General features: G+C 43.7%; 1 protein-coding gene across 4 annotated transcripts in view; it reads left to right on the top strand.

Moving 5' to 3' along the window:
• ELP3 (elongator acetyltransferase complex subunit 3) overlaps positions 1-18,806 on the top strand; it is a 106,838-nt gene that overhangs the window by 38,618 nt on the left and 49,414 nt on the right. For all 4 annotated transcript variants that reach the window (XM_009639901.2, XM_035895411.1, XM_035895410.1 and 1 more), the window contains 2 exons: positions 912-1,073; positions 4,824-4,950. In XM_009639901.2, coding sequence (XP_009638196.1) covers positions 912-1,073; positions 4,824-4,950 — 289 coding nt within the window. The remainder of the gene's footprint in view (positions 1-911; positions 1,074-4,823; positions 4,951-18,806) is intronic.

Below are 18,806 nucleotides of genomic sequence, written 5' to 3'. Positions count from 1 at the left end.
TTGATGAACAAGTTGAACAAGACTGGGCTGAGTACTGAGCCCTGGAGAACTCCACTAGCTACCAGCCTTCAACTGGACTCTGCCCCACTGATCAGAACCCTCTGAGCCCTGCCATTCAGCCAGTTCTCAATCCACCTCACTGTCCACTCATCCAATCCATACTTCTTGAGCTTCCCTATGAGGATGTTACGGGAGACAGTGTCAAAAGCCTTGCTGAAGTCAAGGTAGACAACATCCACCACTCTCTCCTCGTCTACCCAGCCGGTCATGCCATCGTAGAAGGCTATCAGATTGGTCAGGCATGATTTCCCCTTGGTGAATCCATGCTGGGTACTCCTGATGATCTTCTTTTCATCTACTTGCTTGGAGAGGACACCCAAAATGAGTTGTTCCATCACCTTTCCAGGGACGGAGGTGAGACTAACCGGCCTGTAGTTCCCTGGGTCCTCCTTCTTGTCCTTTTTGAAGACTGGAGTGACATTGGCTATCTTCCAGTTATCAGGCACCTCCTGTCCTCCACGACCTTTCATAGATGATGGAAAGTGGCTCAGCAATGTCATCTGCCAGTTCCTTCAGCACTCGCGGGTGCATTCCATCGGGGCCCATGGACTTGTGGGTGTCCAGCTTCCTTAAAAGATCCCTAACCTGATCCACATTGACCAAGGGAAGGTCATCCTTTCTCCAAGCAAAGCAAACCCCAGTCTCGTACTAGTGTGCATATTTGTATATCGTTTCATCCATGTATTGCAATAAGGTTGAGGGTTCCCTTGCTGCTGGAATATTTGAGGTTTTTAACTTGGATTTTAATTCCGATAGCGATGTAGAAACTCTCACCTGGAAGACGTTGAAAACTGCTGAAGTCACTTGTGACAACTTCACAATTGTAATAGAGGATGGGGGTTTTTTTGCAGGTATTCGGAACGAAGCCTGACAAAATGCATTGGGATCACGATCGAGACCAGACCAGATTACTGTCTGAAGCGGCATTTAAGTGACATGTTATCCTACGGCTGTACGAGGCTGGAGATCGGGGTGCAGAGCGTGTACGAGGACGTGGCCAGGGACACCAACAGGTGAGAAGAAAGTTTTGGGGTGAAGCTGAGTGTGGCTGTGTGCATTCTGGAATGCTCTCGAGGAACGTGTCTCGACCTGTTTGCTTTAACACCCTTTTAACATTAAATGTTGAAACATTTAGCTCATTTCCTTGCTTGTGTGGTCGTAGGTCTGTTAAGAAAAATTAATAAACTGCAGTGGCTTCATGGATTTCTTTGTGATATTGTGTAGACCATGGCTGGAGAGAATGGGGTTATTTACATGTTTTATTTAAAAATCATATTCTTTTCCTGTATTGTACATCTCTCTTTCTTCCTTTTTTGTTTTTTATTGCTTCATAAATAAATGCAGCAGGTAATGATCCTAAACTAAACCAGGGTAGGTTTAGACTAGATATAAGGAAGAAGTTCTTTACAATGAGGGTGGTGAAACACTGGAACAGGTTGCCCAGAGAGGTAGTGGAGGCCCCATCCCTGGAAACATTCAAGGCCAGGTTGGACGGGGCTCTGAGCAACCTGATCTAGTTAGCGGTGTCCCTGCTCCTGCAGGGGGGTTGGACTAGATGACCTCTAGGGGTCCCTTCCAACCCAAAACATTCTATGATTCTATGATTCTATGAATCTATGAATCTATGAAAGTAGAACGTGTGCCCAGAGAGCGCTCATAGTTCTTGTCCTACATAAGTCACAGTCTATAGGCTTGAGTAGATACAATGCAGTGTAATCTACTGGAGGTGCTTTACCAGCAACCAGCACGTGCTCTACAGCAGATACCTTTTTCTGCTGAGTATTGAAGAGAGATGACACTGGCAAGTGTGGAGGGTGATGCAGAGCCAGGAACACCACCTGTTGATAGATTACCCATGGTCATTCTAGGCATACAGTATCTCTAGGGATTTGCAAAATATATTCACAAGAGGCCTGTGATTTATTCCTTGTCATACTGGACCTGTGGCTGAAGGAACAGTTGGCCTATGTAGGAGAGTGTGCAATACATTGTTCATCTCATCCTTTACAGGCAAGTAAGCCAATTTCTTTTTTTTTTTTTTTATTGCAAGTCTGACAACTCTGTTCAGATTTTGAAAGTGATTTTTTGTTTTTTCACTTCTGACACTTGTACAACTTGCCTTCATTCGTATTGCATATTCCAGTCACCTACCGAAGATGTTTAATAACTATAATCATAGGTAATGACAGAGAGATTATGGTTCAATAAGCAAAGCACATTTTTGTTAATACCTACCTTAAAGGCAGTAGTGCAAAACTGAAAATGTTGGACATTTTCTTTTAGACACTTAAAGAAAGAATCCAAAATTAGTTTCCTCCTGCAGGTTTAGCTGTAGTATTGCTGGTGCATGCAAGTGCGGGATGTCGCTGCTATGAAATGGTCAGGCTCCAAGTCTCAGTAGAGAGGAAAAGCCATGTATTGGGTAGTCCAGGAGTTAAGAGCTAATATTTATAAGTGGTACTTTCCTCCTCTAGATGTCAGAGCTTTCCAAAGGAAAAAAACCATACTAAGGAACGTAGCTAAATCTCCCTCTTAGACCATTCATATTCATTAACGGTTAATTCTGACACACACTGTAAATTTAACAATTAATTCCTCCTCTGCTTTTAAATTCTTTTTTTCACCTCAGGTCTTTCAAAGGTGTCCCATCCCGAGGTGGAACTGTAAACCCCCACTTAGCTATCCCTTCAGTCATCTTCCATTTTCCTCCAGTTTGGTCTGTCACATCAGAACTGGTACCATAAATCATTCAAAGCTATATGGCACTTTTGGCTTGTACGTTTGCTAATGAACCCTTGCTTTCCTGCTGTTGAATCGGAAGAATGAAGTAGTATATTACTGACTTGATTTCCCTCAGAAGTAATCCTGTATGGAATTATATTCTTAAAGGTTTTTGGCACTTTTCAGAGGTGCTTGCGGAACTGCTAAAAGGCTTAGCTGCAGGCTGTCTCAGAGCAGGGAGAACGCAGACTCTTCTCTCTATAGCTCCCTCCGACTTCTTCGAACAATGGTTTGGAATATACTTGTAGAGAAGGAAGGGTGATTCAAGTTTCTCTTTCTTTTGAAATGACCTCATTTTGCTTCTGTTCTTCTACTTTGTGGGGGATGTGTTTTGGCTTTAAACTTTTAATATTTTGCTTGTAGCAAAATGTCAGATTACAACCAATTAGGCTAACTGTTTGGAAATTACTTTCTATTATGTTCCATAAGTCATTAGTGAGGTTTTTGAATGCTTCTGGTGGCTGTGAGGCAGAAAAATATTCAAGAACAGATCTAAGCATCAAATAATCAAGTTATTGATGCAGCTTAAATTCCACTTCTAATAAGAAAATAATTTTTATTTATGAAGCAAGTCTCCATTTACTCCCCTCAGGCTACTCAAGGTCTTGAGTAATACTGTCCTTGAACAGGCTCAGAAAAACACCGTAATACTTCTGAAAAAATCATAAATAAAACTCCAGTCATAGAACTACATGTAGGGGTTTAACGGAGGCAGAATCTTCCAGTAGAGAGGAAAGAAGAGGTCCTTCCAACCAGGGAAGTAGCTGTTTGGTTTGGTTAACGTCAGGTCTCGGCAGAAGGCATGCATTTGTAGATGTGCCCAGATGGTGTTAATTTTTCATCCAAAGGACTGTTGAGGAGCAGAAGAGTCACCTGCTGAGCTAATCTGTTGGCAAAGAATCCCAAAAGACAGGGTGAACTGGTGTGAAAGTGTGATGGGAAGAAAACTGGGATTGGAGAGGGAAGAAGGTAGCAGATGCTGAGAGGATAGAAGTCAGCCAGTAGTGGAAGAGCCCTCCCAGATGGAGAAGAGCAAAAGCAAGGACTTTGTGGGAAGGTGGTTCACTTGTGATAGGGATCTCCCAGTAGCTGTTTGTAGTGACAGTGATTGCTATTGTGGAGGCAGAAGGCAGCTCCTGAGCCATGGAGATGGAAGGAGAAAGGAGTTTGCTTGGGGCTAATGAGTTATAGAATCATAGAATTGTTTAGGTTGGAAAAGACCTTTAAGATCATCAAGGCCAACCGTTCCCCTAACCCTGCCATCCCACCACTAAACCCTGTCCCTAAGCACCTCATCTGCCCAGCTTTTAAATACCTCCAGGGATGGGACCCAACCTTGGTTCCTGCAATTATTTGTGCTCCCAGTCTCTCCGAGCTCCTGTGGAGCAAGCTTGAGTTAGCTGGGTTTGATGTTGGTGGTGGAGAGGAACATGAAGTCCTGTAAGATTCCCAATCCAGCCTGTGTTTCAGAAGTTTGGCACCTCTTGGAAGTTGAGAAGAGTTTGTGTTTCACTAAAGGGAATACTTGAGAGTTGGGCAAGCTTGTTGCAGGATGATTTTTGAGCTAGCTGGTTTTATGTAGCCCCCATCCTTCTCCTTTTGCTCTTCTGTTGCTTTTGTTTCTGGTTATGCTTCATTTTGATTACACAGTCTTCAAGTGCAGTGTGTCCTTGCTCGTGCTGTGGCATCAACTTGTCTCATTGTTTTACAGACTGAACTTCAGCAGCTTTTGAAAGTTTCTCAGGCTGTGATTTGAATAGCTGTAGCCTTGGTAGGGTTCACCTGCTATGGAAGTAGCAAACTGGACTACTTTTAGCCCCTAGTGTAAGTTTACTTTATTCGCAGCTATGTTCCAAGACTTGAGTGGTGGTAAGCTGATAATAAAACTCAACCCTTCTCGCTTCCTAGAGAATAATTTCAATTAAACGTATCAAAAGATGTCTTTTTCTATGTGATCCTGAATCTCTCTTCTCTCTTCCCAGAGGTCACACCGTGAAGGCTGTATGCGAGTCTTTTCACTTAGCCAAGGATGCCGGGTTTAAAGTGGTGGCACACATGATGCCTGATCTACCAAACATGGGGCTTGAAAGGGACATGGACCAGTTTGTTGTGAGTATGGCTCAAAATAAGTGGGAGTTTCTAGCATGTTCCAGCTTTTTCATCTAACGCTGCTTCTCTTTCTTAGCTCAGCTATTAGTTGCAATCCAGGCCAGAATTGTTTCTTAAGGACAAATAATTTAAAATTCATTTTTGAAGGTGGAGGGTAAGAAAGATTTGTTGAACTACTTCATCCAGAAAATTATATCCTTGCCTCATGAAAGACTGAGTCACTCGGGTCTCTCTGGAATATAGCGCTTCCGATATTAACTAGGGCTCTTACTTTTTCCCAAGGTGGTTTTCTTTCCTTGGATTTAGAATAGTACATGATTCAAAGTTAAAAGCATACTATCGCGAAGGTAATTAATTGCAAAGTAGAGTGTACAGGTGTATTATATAGCATCTCTGTTCTTGGCTCAGTGCTATTCAATATCTTTATCAATCATGTGGAAGAAAATACAAAATTATTTCTAGAGAAATGGAAAAGAGAAACAAGCAAATGGTAAACAGAGTAGGGAATTAACCACTTCATCTGGTAGTGTGGTAGATTTTTTTCTTTGTTTCTTTTTTTTTAAGTCGAAATTGGTTGTCTTTTTAAAATAGTGCAGAAATTGCAGTCACGATACAGGAATCACAGGTGTATTTCTGTGCAAGGTCAGACTTCCTGGCACTGAAAAGCTATCAGTGCGATGGGATGTATTGGTTAGAAGTACAGGCAGAAAGCAGCGGTTTATCTTGGTATGCTACAGCCAGGCACCTCTAAAAGAAGCAATCGAAAATGGAGCTGTACAGTGCATGAAGGAAATTTTGAAAACTGTGGTAGGTACTTTTTGTAAGGGGTTTTGTGCGGTGTTCCTTGAGCTCTTCATAAACATAATGTCGTAGTATTCTGCAAATGCTGTATTTGTGTGACAAAGTGGGAGGCTGGGACAAAGCCACATGCATAAAACTAGAGGTGAAGTCAGTGACGGAGCCCAAAGTTAACTCAGAATTCCTGCCCCAGACTCTCTTGCTCCTGGATGATGTCCTGTGCACCCTGCTCTGGGTGACCCTGCTTTAGCAGGAGGGTTGGACTGGGTGATCTCCTGAGGTCCCTTCCAACCCCTGCCATTCTGGGATTCTGTGATTCTGTGGATTATTTTCTTACAGTGCTGAAGGAGATAGAGGGTGGGCATCACATTAGCTGTGTTTTCATAGAATTACTTGTGATGCAGAGTATGGCAAAACCCGAGTCCCTTAATCAATATCTCATGATGGTGCAGCTGTAGTTCTGGGTTCTTTATGGGCCTGTCATTACTGAAGTAATATTAGGCTGGAGAGAATTTGTGGTGGAAGAATAGCAATACTGACTAAAAGATTTAAAGGGCTAACCTCGGGTAAGACCCAGCAAAGAGGAGACCGTAATCTGAGGTATTTGCAACATGTAAAACTGAAGAGGGAGGAATTATTTAAGGCAGAATTACAAGCTTCCATAGAAAGTATTTAGTGATTATTATTCTTTGCTGCTTATTCATGATAAATGGCTAAGGCTTTTCCGCTGTCAGATCTGGAGTTGCTCTTGTTTCACTGCAGGAGATTTAGGGAGTCTGTTTAAAAGGTATAATTACAAGTGATGCTAAACCACCTCCAGTTTCTGCAGGCCAGCGGGCTCCCTTGCTCGTTAGGGGAAGGGTAATGCCGTGCTGTATTTTGTCCATTTATTAATGGCAAATTTTTGCAGAAATAGAAGAGGCAGAAGGCAAAGCTTTCAGAAAGAGGAGACAAGAAAAGGCTGGAATTGTGAGAGGGGGGATTAAAAGAAAGCTGGGAAAATAGCTGAGCATAGAAAAGCAAGAGAAGGAGAAAAGAGAGCAGAGAAGGTCAACTTGTTAGACTGTTTCTGCCAGAGAAGTCTCTTGGCTTTAGGAGCTGGGAAGACCAGTGTTGATGGTGGGCCAGCTCTGGGATACGGCAGGAAGGAATTTGCACGTTGTGATGAGGAAGGATGAGAAAAGTGAGAGTAGATGAGAATGAGGCCCAAAGAGAATTAAGAAATTTTTTCAGTTTCGAAAAGGAGGGGTTAAGATAAGATCCGAATTTTTTGCTGAAGGGCTGGAATTGGCAAAAAGGCTGGTTGGAGGGCCAGAAAGGAGAAATGCTAAGCAGGGGGAAAAGAAGATACAAGAAAAAGAAAACCAGGTGATACTTTAGGCAGGGGTATTCAACAATACAGAGAGAGCGATGGGGTGAAGACCAGCTCAAGTGACAGCCCTGTTAATGAGTTCAGAAATTTGAAGCAGGACTCACAGATCAAATTAAGATTTGATGCCAGTGAACATACAGATGAGGAGTTGGAGGATGAGTAATCAGTGTGGAGGATGAAGCCCTCAAGAAGTAATGTGAATGCTGCAGAGTGAGGAAGAAAAATGGGAGTTGGAGAGGCGGGCTGGCGGGGAAGAGGTGATAGATCACATCAGCGTGGAGAAGAACTATACCTGTGTTGGTTTAAAGAGAAGGAAGTATGGGAAAGGAGAGAAGAAGGAATCAAAAATGCCCGTGTCAGAGAGGTGCACAGGGTCCCCACCGCGATCAGACCGCATATGAAGAAGGACCTGTGCGAAGGCGGCAGCCGCAGAGTTAATGCCCAGCTAAGTGATCACGGCGCGTTTCAGAAGATAGAGGTGCAGAGAATGAGAGTGGAGAGGCTGTGGATCACTGCGACATGTTTCGAGACGGAGTGGTAAACGAGAGGCAGCCATCCTCTTCCTTCTACCTTCTCCTCTGCCTTTCTCATCCTATCTTAAATGCTTTATGATTTATTTTTAAAAGATCATTTGTCTTAAATAGGAGAAAATAGAGGGTAAAAACAACTCTTGGTTTTTTTTCCAGAGCCTTGCACTGGTGAACATAATAGAAGTATTCAGCAGACAGTAATTCCATCTTTCCTGGGGATTCAGCTAGATCACACTTTCTCTATTTCCTACCTTAACATTTTATATCCTGGTTTTGAGTTATTAAACCAACTTATTTATATGTTGTGCTGTATAAATGTTAGGCCGTGCTGGTAAATATTTAGTCACTTCTACTACATAAAAATAATGTGAGAGCGAAGAGAGGAACCAAGTGGAGAGCATCTGTTGTGTTCTTGCAACAGCACTAAGCTGTTCATGAGCAGCGGTAGTGCTCTTTTATGCAGCATTCCCCTAATTCACAAACCCATATAATCTTCCTATAAGATACCTCTGTCTTTTTGGGACAAAGACACCTACGCCTTATCAAGGATCCTTACAGATTTGGCCTTTTGCAGTTGTTCTAAATAAGCTTGAAGAAAATAACTTTATTTGTTGTGACCTCCTTTCTAGTCACGCGCTTTTCGGACCGGGGAAAGGTAGGACAGAAAGGAGCCAAATGACTTTAGAAGGAGGTCTAAGCACCTTGCCTTCATTACCGGTTGATATATTAAACACAGGGGCTTCTCCTGGGAAGATAATAACTTGCTGGTTGTGCTGACTACGTACTAAAAATACTGGGTGCTTCTTCAAATTGAACAGGTAATTATGGCTTCAGGAGTAACGTTGCTTCTGTCCCTTATGACCTATTGATTTTAAAGTGTTTCCTGCTACTTCCATCCAGCAGCGAGCATGCCCATCGGTTGCTCTTTTGCAAGCACATCTAGGTTTTCAAAGTTGTGTGTCTGTAGAGCAACTGTTTTCCTGGAGAGTTTATTAATAATTATTCAAAACTTTAATTTACTGGTGAGAGTGAGTATATTAGATAGATCCTTCGTTATATGTATACATTCTTTTTTACAGAAAGTGCCAGGTGATGGCCTTTTTGCCTGCCTTCATCCTGAAGATGATTGCAGTTACTTATTTTAAACAGAGTGGATGTACTCATCCTGCGTCCCAGTTTTCTTGTGCTTCTCCACTCCTTCCCCCGTCACGCCTCTTTTCTTCCCTTACTGTTGATTCTTTTTATAGCCTCAGAGGATTTCCTTTCAACTTCAGGTCTTTTTCACCCCATTCCACGTATGGGAAAACGCTGCAGGGAGGGAGTATGCTCTGCTTCCTCCCACCACCCATGTCGTTGTGCCAGGAGTGTCAGGTAGTGTACATGTACACACACACGCGCGCACGCTGCTACTTATTGTTGGGAAATGCAAGCATAACAGATAGGACCGATTTGCAGTGCCTCACGTAGCAGGTGGTCGGAGAAAATAATTAGAATAATAGCTAGAATAAATCAAGGACTCAGCGGGAATAATGGAATTGTTACCAGAGCAGACACCTCATTCTGTGGAACGTGATAAACACTCAGCTTTGCTGTTGTAGCATGAGAGGGATGAGGTGACTCTAGGGGTAAATGGTTGGGAGGATTCATGAATCACATTTGCCAACAGGGCTACCAAGCAGAACTTAGGATTTAAGCAAAAACTTTAGGAGGCTAAAGAATTCCCAGGATGCTGTTACTAATTTCTCATTCTGTTGCTGCAGAGCCACTGAGTGGCAATAGTATAATCAACAAACTGTATCTGCTCTAGTATAAATATTACGAAGCTCATAACATTGATTAATGGAGAAGGTATTGCTATGTTTGCCTTTCATTTTATTTTTATAGTCTTTGCCTAAGCATGATTTACTGTTGCTGTTCCTCTTGGTCCTCCAGGAGGGATGGCTGTAAGCCCATCTCAAACAACTTTAAAGACCCTTCATAGGTGAAATAAATCCGGGGAGCAGAAGAAAGGAAAGGGAACAGGGAGGAGAGCCAGAAGATTAGAAGTTTCAAGTGTGGGAAGTGTCAGGGGAAGCATCATAGCAAGTTGCTGGGAGAACCCTCCCTCTCTGAAGGCACATGGGAGCTGGTGGATGCTGCCCAGAAACATCAGATGGGCCTAATGAGTTGCTGAGAAGCTCTTTTGCCTTGAAGATCCATGAGGAGGTCCTGTGGCCTCATTCTAAAGTCTCATATAAATAAAATGATGAGGGTAAAAGCATAGGCAGGACCATAGGTCAGTGCTGGAGACATGCATCAGGCTGAAGAGACTTTTGTTCAGTCCAGCAGAGCCATTCTTGCGTTCTTTAAATAAAATGCGATCGTTGAATGATTTCAGTCTGGTGAAACTTCCCTTTCTTACAGTCATGTGTCAGACTGGTTTGTTGGGATTTTTTTCTGAAGGAATTGCAAAATAAGCATTTCCCAGAAGTAGACTAATTTTAGATGCATCTGCGATCCAAGTGTAAGTGGTGCAGAGGGCTGCAGCCTCCTTGGGTTTGTTGGACGCCAGAGAGAAAAATGATGGTTGAGTAAAGCAGTGGGTAATACGAGTGCCCTTTCCCTTTGCCGTGTATTTCATGTTGTTGTAAAACTTTAAATACCATTGTATCACCTTTAGCTGTAAATGAGGAGATAGTTTTCCTGAGGGCTCTCATTTTTATCAAGGAGATGAAATTCATAACAAAACTAATATATTGCACCTCTATCAGGAGCTTTTAATAACTGTAATAAAAGACAGTTAAGCTGCTGATCTACATTGATTTTTACTCTTTGGGGAAGACAGTTATCTGTGTTTTTAAATATAGCTCTGAAATGTTTAGTGGGGTAAATGATTTTCCTTTCAGTTCCTACTAAACATCTCATTGAAACACTGCTACTGGCAGGTAGCCAGCATTACCCCTGAAAATTTATCTTTGGCTGGTTTTTTTTTTCACGGGCGCATTTACAGAAACAGATTAGGTGGTATTTAACGATCAGTCCTTCAGTTACTAGAGCTTCTCTTGGAGACTTAGTAAATGTTAGAGCTAAAAAGCTCTTCACTTTGGAAACAATTATAGTTTCATGAACTATGGCCAACGCCGTGGTGATTTTTGTTAATGAGAATCATGGTAGCAAGGAACAGGCTATTTTTAGAAACTATTTTCACAGATAATTGCACTCATATTTCTGCAGATAAAATATCTAGATAAAGCCCCAGTGTGTGCCCACTTCTGCAGATGGTCGAATTGTGTGCACAAAGCCTCCCTCTCTCTCTCCAGTGTCTGTATGGAAATAACTTTTATTTCACAGAATCACAGAATCGCAAGGGTTGGAAGGGACCTCAGGACATCATCTAGTCCAACCCCGCTTCTAAAGCAGGCTCTCCTAGAGCATTCTACACAGGACTTCATCCAGGTGGGCTTTGAATATCTCCAGAGGAGACTCCACAACTTCCCTGGGCAGCCTGTTCCAGTGCTCTGTCACCCTCAAAGTAAAGAAGTTTTTCCTCATATTCAACTGAAACCTCTTATGTTTCAGTTTGCACCCGTTGCCCCTAGTCCTGTCGCTGGACACCACTGCAAACAGACTGCTTCCATCCTCGTGACTTCCACCCTTGAGGTATTTGTACGTGTTGATAAGGTCCCCTCTCAGTCTTCTCTTCTCCAGGCTGAACAAGCCCAACTCTTTCAGCCTTTCCTCCTAGGGGAGGTGCTCCAGTCCCTTTATCATCCTAGTTGTCCTCCTCTGGACTCTTTTCTAGGAGTTCCTCATCTTTCTTGAACTGGGAGGCCCAGAACTGGACACAGTGCTCCAGGTGGGGTCTCACCAGGGCAGAGCCGAGGGGGAGGATTACCTCCCTCGACCTGCTGGCCACACTCCTCTTAATGCACCCCAGGATACCATTGGCCTTCTTGGCAACGAGGGCACATTGCTGGCTCATGGTCAGCTTGTCGTCCACCAGGACTCCCAGGTCCCTCTCAGCAGAGCTGCTTTCCAGCACGTCAGCCCCCAGCCTGTACTGGTGCATGGGGTTTGACCTCCCCAGGTGCAGCACTCGACACTTGCCCTTGTTGAACTTCATCAGGTTCCTCTCCGCCCAACTCTCCAGCCTGTCCAGGTCCTGCTGGATGGCAACGCAGCCTTTGAGCGTATCAGCCACTCTTCCCAGTTTGGTGTCATCAGCGAACTTGCTGAGGGTACGCTCCATCCCCTTGTCCAGGTCATTGATGAACAAGTTGAACAAGACTGGGCCGAGTACCGAGCTCTGGGGAACTCCGCTAGCTACCGGCCTCCAACTGGACTCTGCCTGCCGGTCAGAACCCTCTGAGCCCTGTCCTTCAGCCAGTTCCCAATCCACCTCACTGTCCACTCATCCAACCCATACTTCCTGAGCTTCCCTATGAGGGTGTTATGGGAAACAGTGTCAAAAGCCTTGCTGAAGTTTGCTCGCTGGGTGTGTTTGCTGCGGCGCTGGGTATGTTTCCTGTAAAGCAGATCTGACTTCTCTCTGGATATGGGCAACGTAGGACAGAAGTAGATGTTAAAGCTGCAGGCCTTGGTGTGACAATGTGCAGAAACAGAATAGCTGGATCAGATGAACAGTACAGGTAAAACCGGTCCCTTGTCTTCTGCATCATTTGGGGATCTATGCATAACGTGGATAGGGTGTCACAATTTATACTGGAAAATCCAAAGGGTGGGGGTTCCAGTACCAGCATGGTCTTTGCTCCATCGCATTGTAACTGCCTAGAAACAGTAATAGTGCTGTACCATTAGTATGGACATGATAAATTGCAAGGCTGTGTGGAAAAACTGCATTTATTATGGGTCTTGGATTGCTTCCTTTGTCTTTCCGAATTAGTATTTTGTCCTCATACATGTTTTCCTTCAGCATGCCAGCCGTAAAAGTTACGATAATAATAAACGCTACCTTTAAAATAGCCTCCCATTCAGAAAAAGCTTCTGCTAAATACAAAGGTACAGTTGAGACCCTTTTCCTACCTGAACTAAAAGATCATTTCTGCACTTAATCCCCAGACAACTGTGGGCTGCGTAGGCTCATACAGTCGCCCTGTCTATTCAAGTGTCGGTTTTTCACGCGAGCATTCAGAAGTTGTTTTCTGGGGCTCTTTCACTAAGGCCCCTTGCTGCTGAAGTCAATAATGAGCATATGGCTGGGAACGTACAGCCAAACGGAAAGGAGCGCAGGAAAAAAGGGATGAGTCTTGGGTAGAGAGTGCAAATTTGCCAGGCATTTAGGCAAGAGAGAGCATAATTCAATAAAACACGTACTTTAGCACAAGTCATCATCAGCAACTGAATGCTTGTCATCGGAGTGGATAAACCATGATGTCCAAATTATTTTTTGAGGACTTAGTTGTTGGTTTTGTGGTTTGTTTTGTTTTTAATTTATTTAATTAAAAAAGCATACTGGAAGAGCACAATGGTTTCGCTGTGAATGTAAATGAGAGAAGCTCTTGCAGGGCTGAGTGGGATGGGAGAGAGCACATGGCTGTATTGATGCTCCTTATGGAAAGGAGAGGTCTGATGAAGGAGGACTAGTTTATCAAAAACATTCTAGAGTTGCTGGTCTCAGTGGTTTTTAGGGTAGAAGACATGCTTTACAGGGATCTGTGTTGCAAAAATTGTGTACATAAGACAATGAAAAATGCTATATTTCCCCTATGTAGCCCTAGGGGAAAGGTGACCCTTCCAGAAAGATAAAGACCAAAGTTCTGTGCTTGGTAAAAGTGAAGGTGAAACTTCACAGCAAATTGATTGAGGTATTCTCATGGGTTTCTCCAAAACTGCGTAATAAATGGAGACTCACTTGGAGCACCTGCAAGACTAAGCAGATGGGACTGCTCGGTGCAGTGAGCACAATCTGGAGAGATCCGTCTTGGTGTTTGGATAGATACTGTGTTCAGGAGTCAAAACCACGCTCCAAGGTCATGCTGCTGATGCCTAAGGCCTCTTCCAAATGTTAAATGTCTCGTCGTATTATTGAGTTGTATTGTAGCAGTGCCGGCGACTGTCGTAGGCTAGGATCTCCTTGCGGTAAGTTCTGTGCAAACTTGGAGAGAGCAACTATCCAGTAGAGCATTAGACAGGAGGCAACCTGTAGATCCTGACGGTCCAGGGGTAAGAAGAGACCATGGGAGGGTAAAAAGAGACCGTGGGAGGGATGGGATGAGAGGCAGGCGTATTCCCTCCTCATCTGGCAGCAACACTTTCCTATACCATGGAGAGAATTACGGTATTAGCTGAGGTGTGCTTGTCAAGCACTGGAAGGGGCTGCCCAGGGAAGGGGTCGAGTCCCCACCCCTGAGGGTATTTAAAAGCCGGGCAGACGAGGTGCTGAGGGACGGGGTTTAGTGGTGGGATGTCAGGGGTAGGGAAACGGTTGGGCTTGATGTCTTAAAGGGCTTTTCCAACCTAAACAATTCTATGATTCTGTGATTCTTTAGTCTTGGTAAATAACTTGCTGAAGACAGCTTCACATCTGTGGATTAAATACTCCTGTAAATGAGTTTGTCTCCACCGTAATTGTTGCTTTGCTCCCTGAGAGTGGTTTGTTCCTGGGTTTAATGTGATAATGTGTTCTTACTGAAGCTGAAGCTTGTGAGGACTCACTTGTGATAGACACTGCTGGAAGAGTTCCCTTTGGCATGTGGATTTGGGGTTTTTGAGGCTGTTGGGGAAGAGAGGAGGCGTAACAGCTTTCTGCACCTTGAAGGGTGAATTAAAGGTCCTTTACGCTCTTCACTCCGGACATTAGCAGGCAAATCCACTGTCTTATTTGACATTCAAAGTCTACAATGAGGCATTATAGAACATCCTAAAGTAAGCATATGGATTAGTCTGTTAAGTAGCAACCAAAACCATGCATTTTTTTGTTCATTTGCACTGTTGTAATAGTTCAATAAGGCATATCAAGGTCTGCAGTGATCATAGAATCATAGAATGTTTTGGGTGGGAAGGGACCCCTAGAGGTCACCCAGCCCAACCCCCCTGCAGGAGCAGGGACACCTTGAACCACATCAGGTTGCTCACAGCCCTGTCCAACCTGGCCTGGAATGTTCCCAGGGATGGGGCCTCCACCCCCTCTCTGGGCAACCCCTGCCAGGGTGTCACCGCCCTCGTGCTGCTGATAAACTTCTCTGGTATTTTGAGCGTCTTCCTTAAGGAATTTAAGGACTAGCAAAATGAATATGGAAAATTAATATGAAACAAACTTTTCTGTTTCACCTACCGTGCGTTAGTGTGCTACAGTCTCTGATGTGCTGGTTTTCTGCACACTAATATGTACTGGGGTCAGAGAGATTTGCAAGCAGATGGACTAAAAATAGGTGCCGGTCATCGTCACAGAACTGACCCTCTTACGGCAGAAATGTTGGGGTTCATGTCACTGTTTTCTTGGCTTAGTAGTTTCCATAATGATATTTATGTGGTGAAATTTGACAGCTTGGACGTGTCAGGAATTGAAAGGATTTTCTGATGTAGCTGTCAATAGTCAGGAAAGTTACAACAATTCACTGGAAAGTGGTCTTTCCTCCCTTGATTGCAGAATGCTATGCAGGTGCTCTCAGAAGAGCTGGAAATTCGGATCATCTTCTTTAGAAACTTTCTGCCCCGTGGTCGTATCTGTAGGAGATTTTGTCATGAGTGCAGACATTAAGCAGAAGTGACTTGATTTATTTCTGCTTTAAGTCTATCTTAGAATCAATTTTACAGATTCACGATAGCATATATAGAGCAACATAGGAGATTCAGAGGAGGCTAATTAAAAATGTTGCCGTGTTGTACTGTGTTTGTATCAGACATCACTGATTCAGCAAGAGGATTTACTAATTGCACTGTAAGGTCACTCCCCCAAAAGACATTTGATGGACAGAAAGTGTTGCTCTTTGAGGACAGATGACACCTGATGGACCTCAGAAACAGTGCTCTATTTGGCACAAATAATTTCAACATACTGTCTATATATAAACCCAAGGCAGCTTTGGAAATTCCCCAAGTTATATTAGAAAAATGTTTCAACTGTGTTTTAATTCTATGTATTTAAAGTAAGTGTCACGTAAAGATACCTTGAAGAGTGGGTGTGCACACAGTCTGCAGAACAGCAAGCTCCAGCTTGCCGCAGGTGAAATACTAGAGTTTAGTTCTCTTTCACAGAGGGCTGATCTGCCTTATAGAATCATAGAATCCCAGGTTGGAAGGGACCTCAAGGATCATCTGGTCCAGCCTTTCTGGGCAAGAGCACAGTCTAGACAAGATGGCCCAGCACCCTGTCCAGCTGTGTCTTGAAATTGTCCAGTGTGGTGGAGTCAACCAAATCCCTGGGGAGATTATTCCATGGTTGACTGTTCTCATGGTGAAAAATTTTCCTCCCATGTCCAGTCAGAATCTTCTCAGGATTAACTTGTACCCATTACCCCTTGTTTTTTCCGTGCGACTCCTTGTGAAAATGGAGTCTCCGTCTTCTTTGTAGCCACCCTGTAAGTACTGGTACGTGGTGATGAGATCCCATCTGAGCCTCCTTTGCTTCAGGCTGAACAAACCCAGCTCTCTCAGCCCATCCCCATACGGCTGAGAGAGACTTCCCAGGCCTTGGATCCCCTTGGTGGCCCTGCTCTGGACCCCTCCAGCCTGCCCACAGCTTTTTTGTTCAGCGAGGACCAGAACTGCACCCAGGATTCCAGGTGTGGCCTGACCAGCGCTCAACAGAGTGGGATGAGGACTCCTTTACCTCTGCTGGTGATGCCGTTGTTGATGCCCCCCAGCACCCTGTTGGCCTTCTTGGCCGCAGCAGCCCACTGCTCACTCCTATTGAGCTTGTTGGCCACCAGGACCCCCAGGTCCCTTCCCACACTGCTGTTCCCCAGCTGGGTGAATCCCAGGCTGTGCTGCACTCCTGGATTATGTTTTCCCAGGTGCAAGACCTTACACTTGTCCATGTTGAACTTCTTAAGGTTCTTGCTAGCCCACTCTTCCAGCCTACCCAGATCTTCCTGCAGGGCGGCTCTCCCTTCCGGAGTGTCCACTTCCCCACTCAGTTTTGTGTCATCTGCAAACTTCATCAGGCTACACTTGATCCCGTCATCACTGAATGGTCTTCGTGCATTCGTGTCCACGTGTGCTCTGCTGGTTTTGCACAGTGTGCATACGATCGCGCTATGTAACATTATGCGCAGTCACAACACGCATAACAGTAAATACTATTTTTCACCGTTCTCTCACTGAGTGGTAAACTTGATCTAAACCCATCTCATTTATCACGGGTCAGAGTCTGCAAACAGATGGTGTGCAGAGCAGCTAACAAGTAGTATCTTACTATGTTCTGGTAACTTAATAGGAAGTCTAAGGTCACATAATTGAAAGATATTGATGTTAAGTGACTTATAAATGACCATCTCTCAGCTTGCTGTTGGCACCACATTTCCCCGCTTCCCAGGTGACAACTGGTGCTTGGCGATGTGTGTGTTCCCAGGCTGCTCCAAAAGGCAAGTAAAAAGGCACAATTTAGTCTGTACTTCTCGGTCAGTAGGCCATTGTCAGGATCAGTGAATAAAGATCCTATCGTTACATTTTAATTAGACGAGCATGTACAAGAAAGAGGGGAAAATGCAAATTTCTAATTAAACCGGAGCCACATTTTTAAGCCACAAGTTTCTATTAATGCTTATAATTAAACTCCTAAGTGATTGTTCGTTCCCTGTAGAGTTGGAAGTGTCATTCAGCGTGGTAGCTTTCAAGTGCTGCCAGTATTCATAGTTATAAATAATACAGCTGATGGAGATAAGGAATGCTGTAATATGGAGATAATGTTCATCTTAATGTAGTCGAACATTAATTTAATCATCTGTCTAATGCAGGGGCTATAGTAAAGGAACCAATTCAGGAATCAGGTTGAGCGGCACTTGATTGCTAGTGGACAGTCATTAAAAAATAGATTTTGGTGACCTTTATTTTTAACAAATCCCGACATTTTAGTAAATTGCTTTAAAAAATTGCTGCGCTTATCCTATCACTGATATCTCCTCAAACAGTTGAACATCTTGAGAGCAAGAAGATTAAAGATGGCAACTGAATCTTTGGTCTGTAAAAAGGTGAAGTGGAATCCCATGAAATATATTTTTTTCTTTTTGGAGCAAGGGGGAGAACTGCAGCTTTTGGGTGTCTTCAAAACAGGTTTCTAATTTGTTCTGTACTTAAAGCGGTCAGTAAAATCAGATTAAAACTGCAAGGTATAATCTTTTAATATTGGCTGAGTTGTGCTATTACCGAACTTGAAAATGGGACCAAACCGCTGTGTGGTCTTACTACGATCCCAAATCATCCGACCTTTCCGTTGCTAATCTGAACAGATAACGTGGGTCACTAACGGGTTTTCTATTTAAAAAGGTTATTGCAAAAGCACATGAAAGGGAAAAGTTTGAGTTCAGGACTTTGTCTCCTGATTCTGTCACCTTTTATATTCTGATCTTTTTTCGGTTCACGTAGCGTTACGTTGACTTTTGGTTTTCAACTAATGTCTGTTTTGTTGGACAGTAATTACAATGTCATGCAATTTTTAAGACTCAAAGCAATTGATGGGAGTTGGACAAAAGGATTCCATCATGCACTTTGACACGTCTGCCTTGATGGAAAAATCAGTGGCTTCTTGGCATCTAAATGACTGATTTTACACCCATTGGACCCTGATTATTTATAGTGGCAGTGAGTTTATGAGGTGGTGGATGAATGGATCCTATAGATGCCATTAGCTTTAATAACAGGGAACTTCTACAACAAAGCCATATGCTACTAAAATCAATTACTGTTCTCATAAAACATGTTAGTGGCTAACTTGTATAACCTTGTAGACTGAATGTGTGTTGATGGGATCTTATTAAGATTCATTGTAATTCACAGAGCAGCTGTTCCTACAAGTAAAGTATGTTTAATGGCGCTCAGGTGGAGCGAAAAAAACCTCTGAATTCCAGGATACTCTGGTTACTCACGTTATTTGCTGGGAAAAAGTAGAATCTTAGAATCATTTAGATTGGAAAAGACCCTTAAGATCATTGAGTCCAACCGTTCCCCTACCCCTGCCATCCCACCCCCAAACCCTGGCCCTCAGCACCGCCTCTCCC

Source organism: Egretta garzetta, unplaced genomic scaffold (assembly GCF_000687185.1).
Source record: "Egretta garzetta isolate BGI_Z169 unplaced genomic scaffold, ASM68718v1 scaffold325, whole genome shotgun sequence".
NCBI lineage: Eukaryota > Metazoa > Chordata > Aves > Pelecaniformes > Ardeidae > Egretta > Egretta garzetta.
The sequence above is the reverse complement of the archived record's forward strand: the minus strand, read 5'-3'. Positions and strand labels throughout refer to the sequence as shown.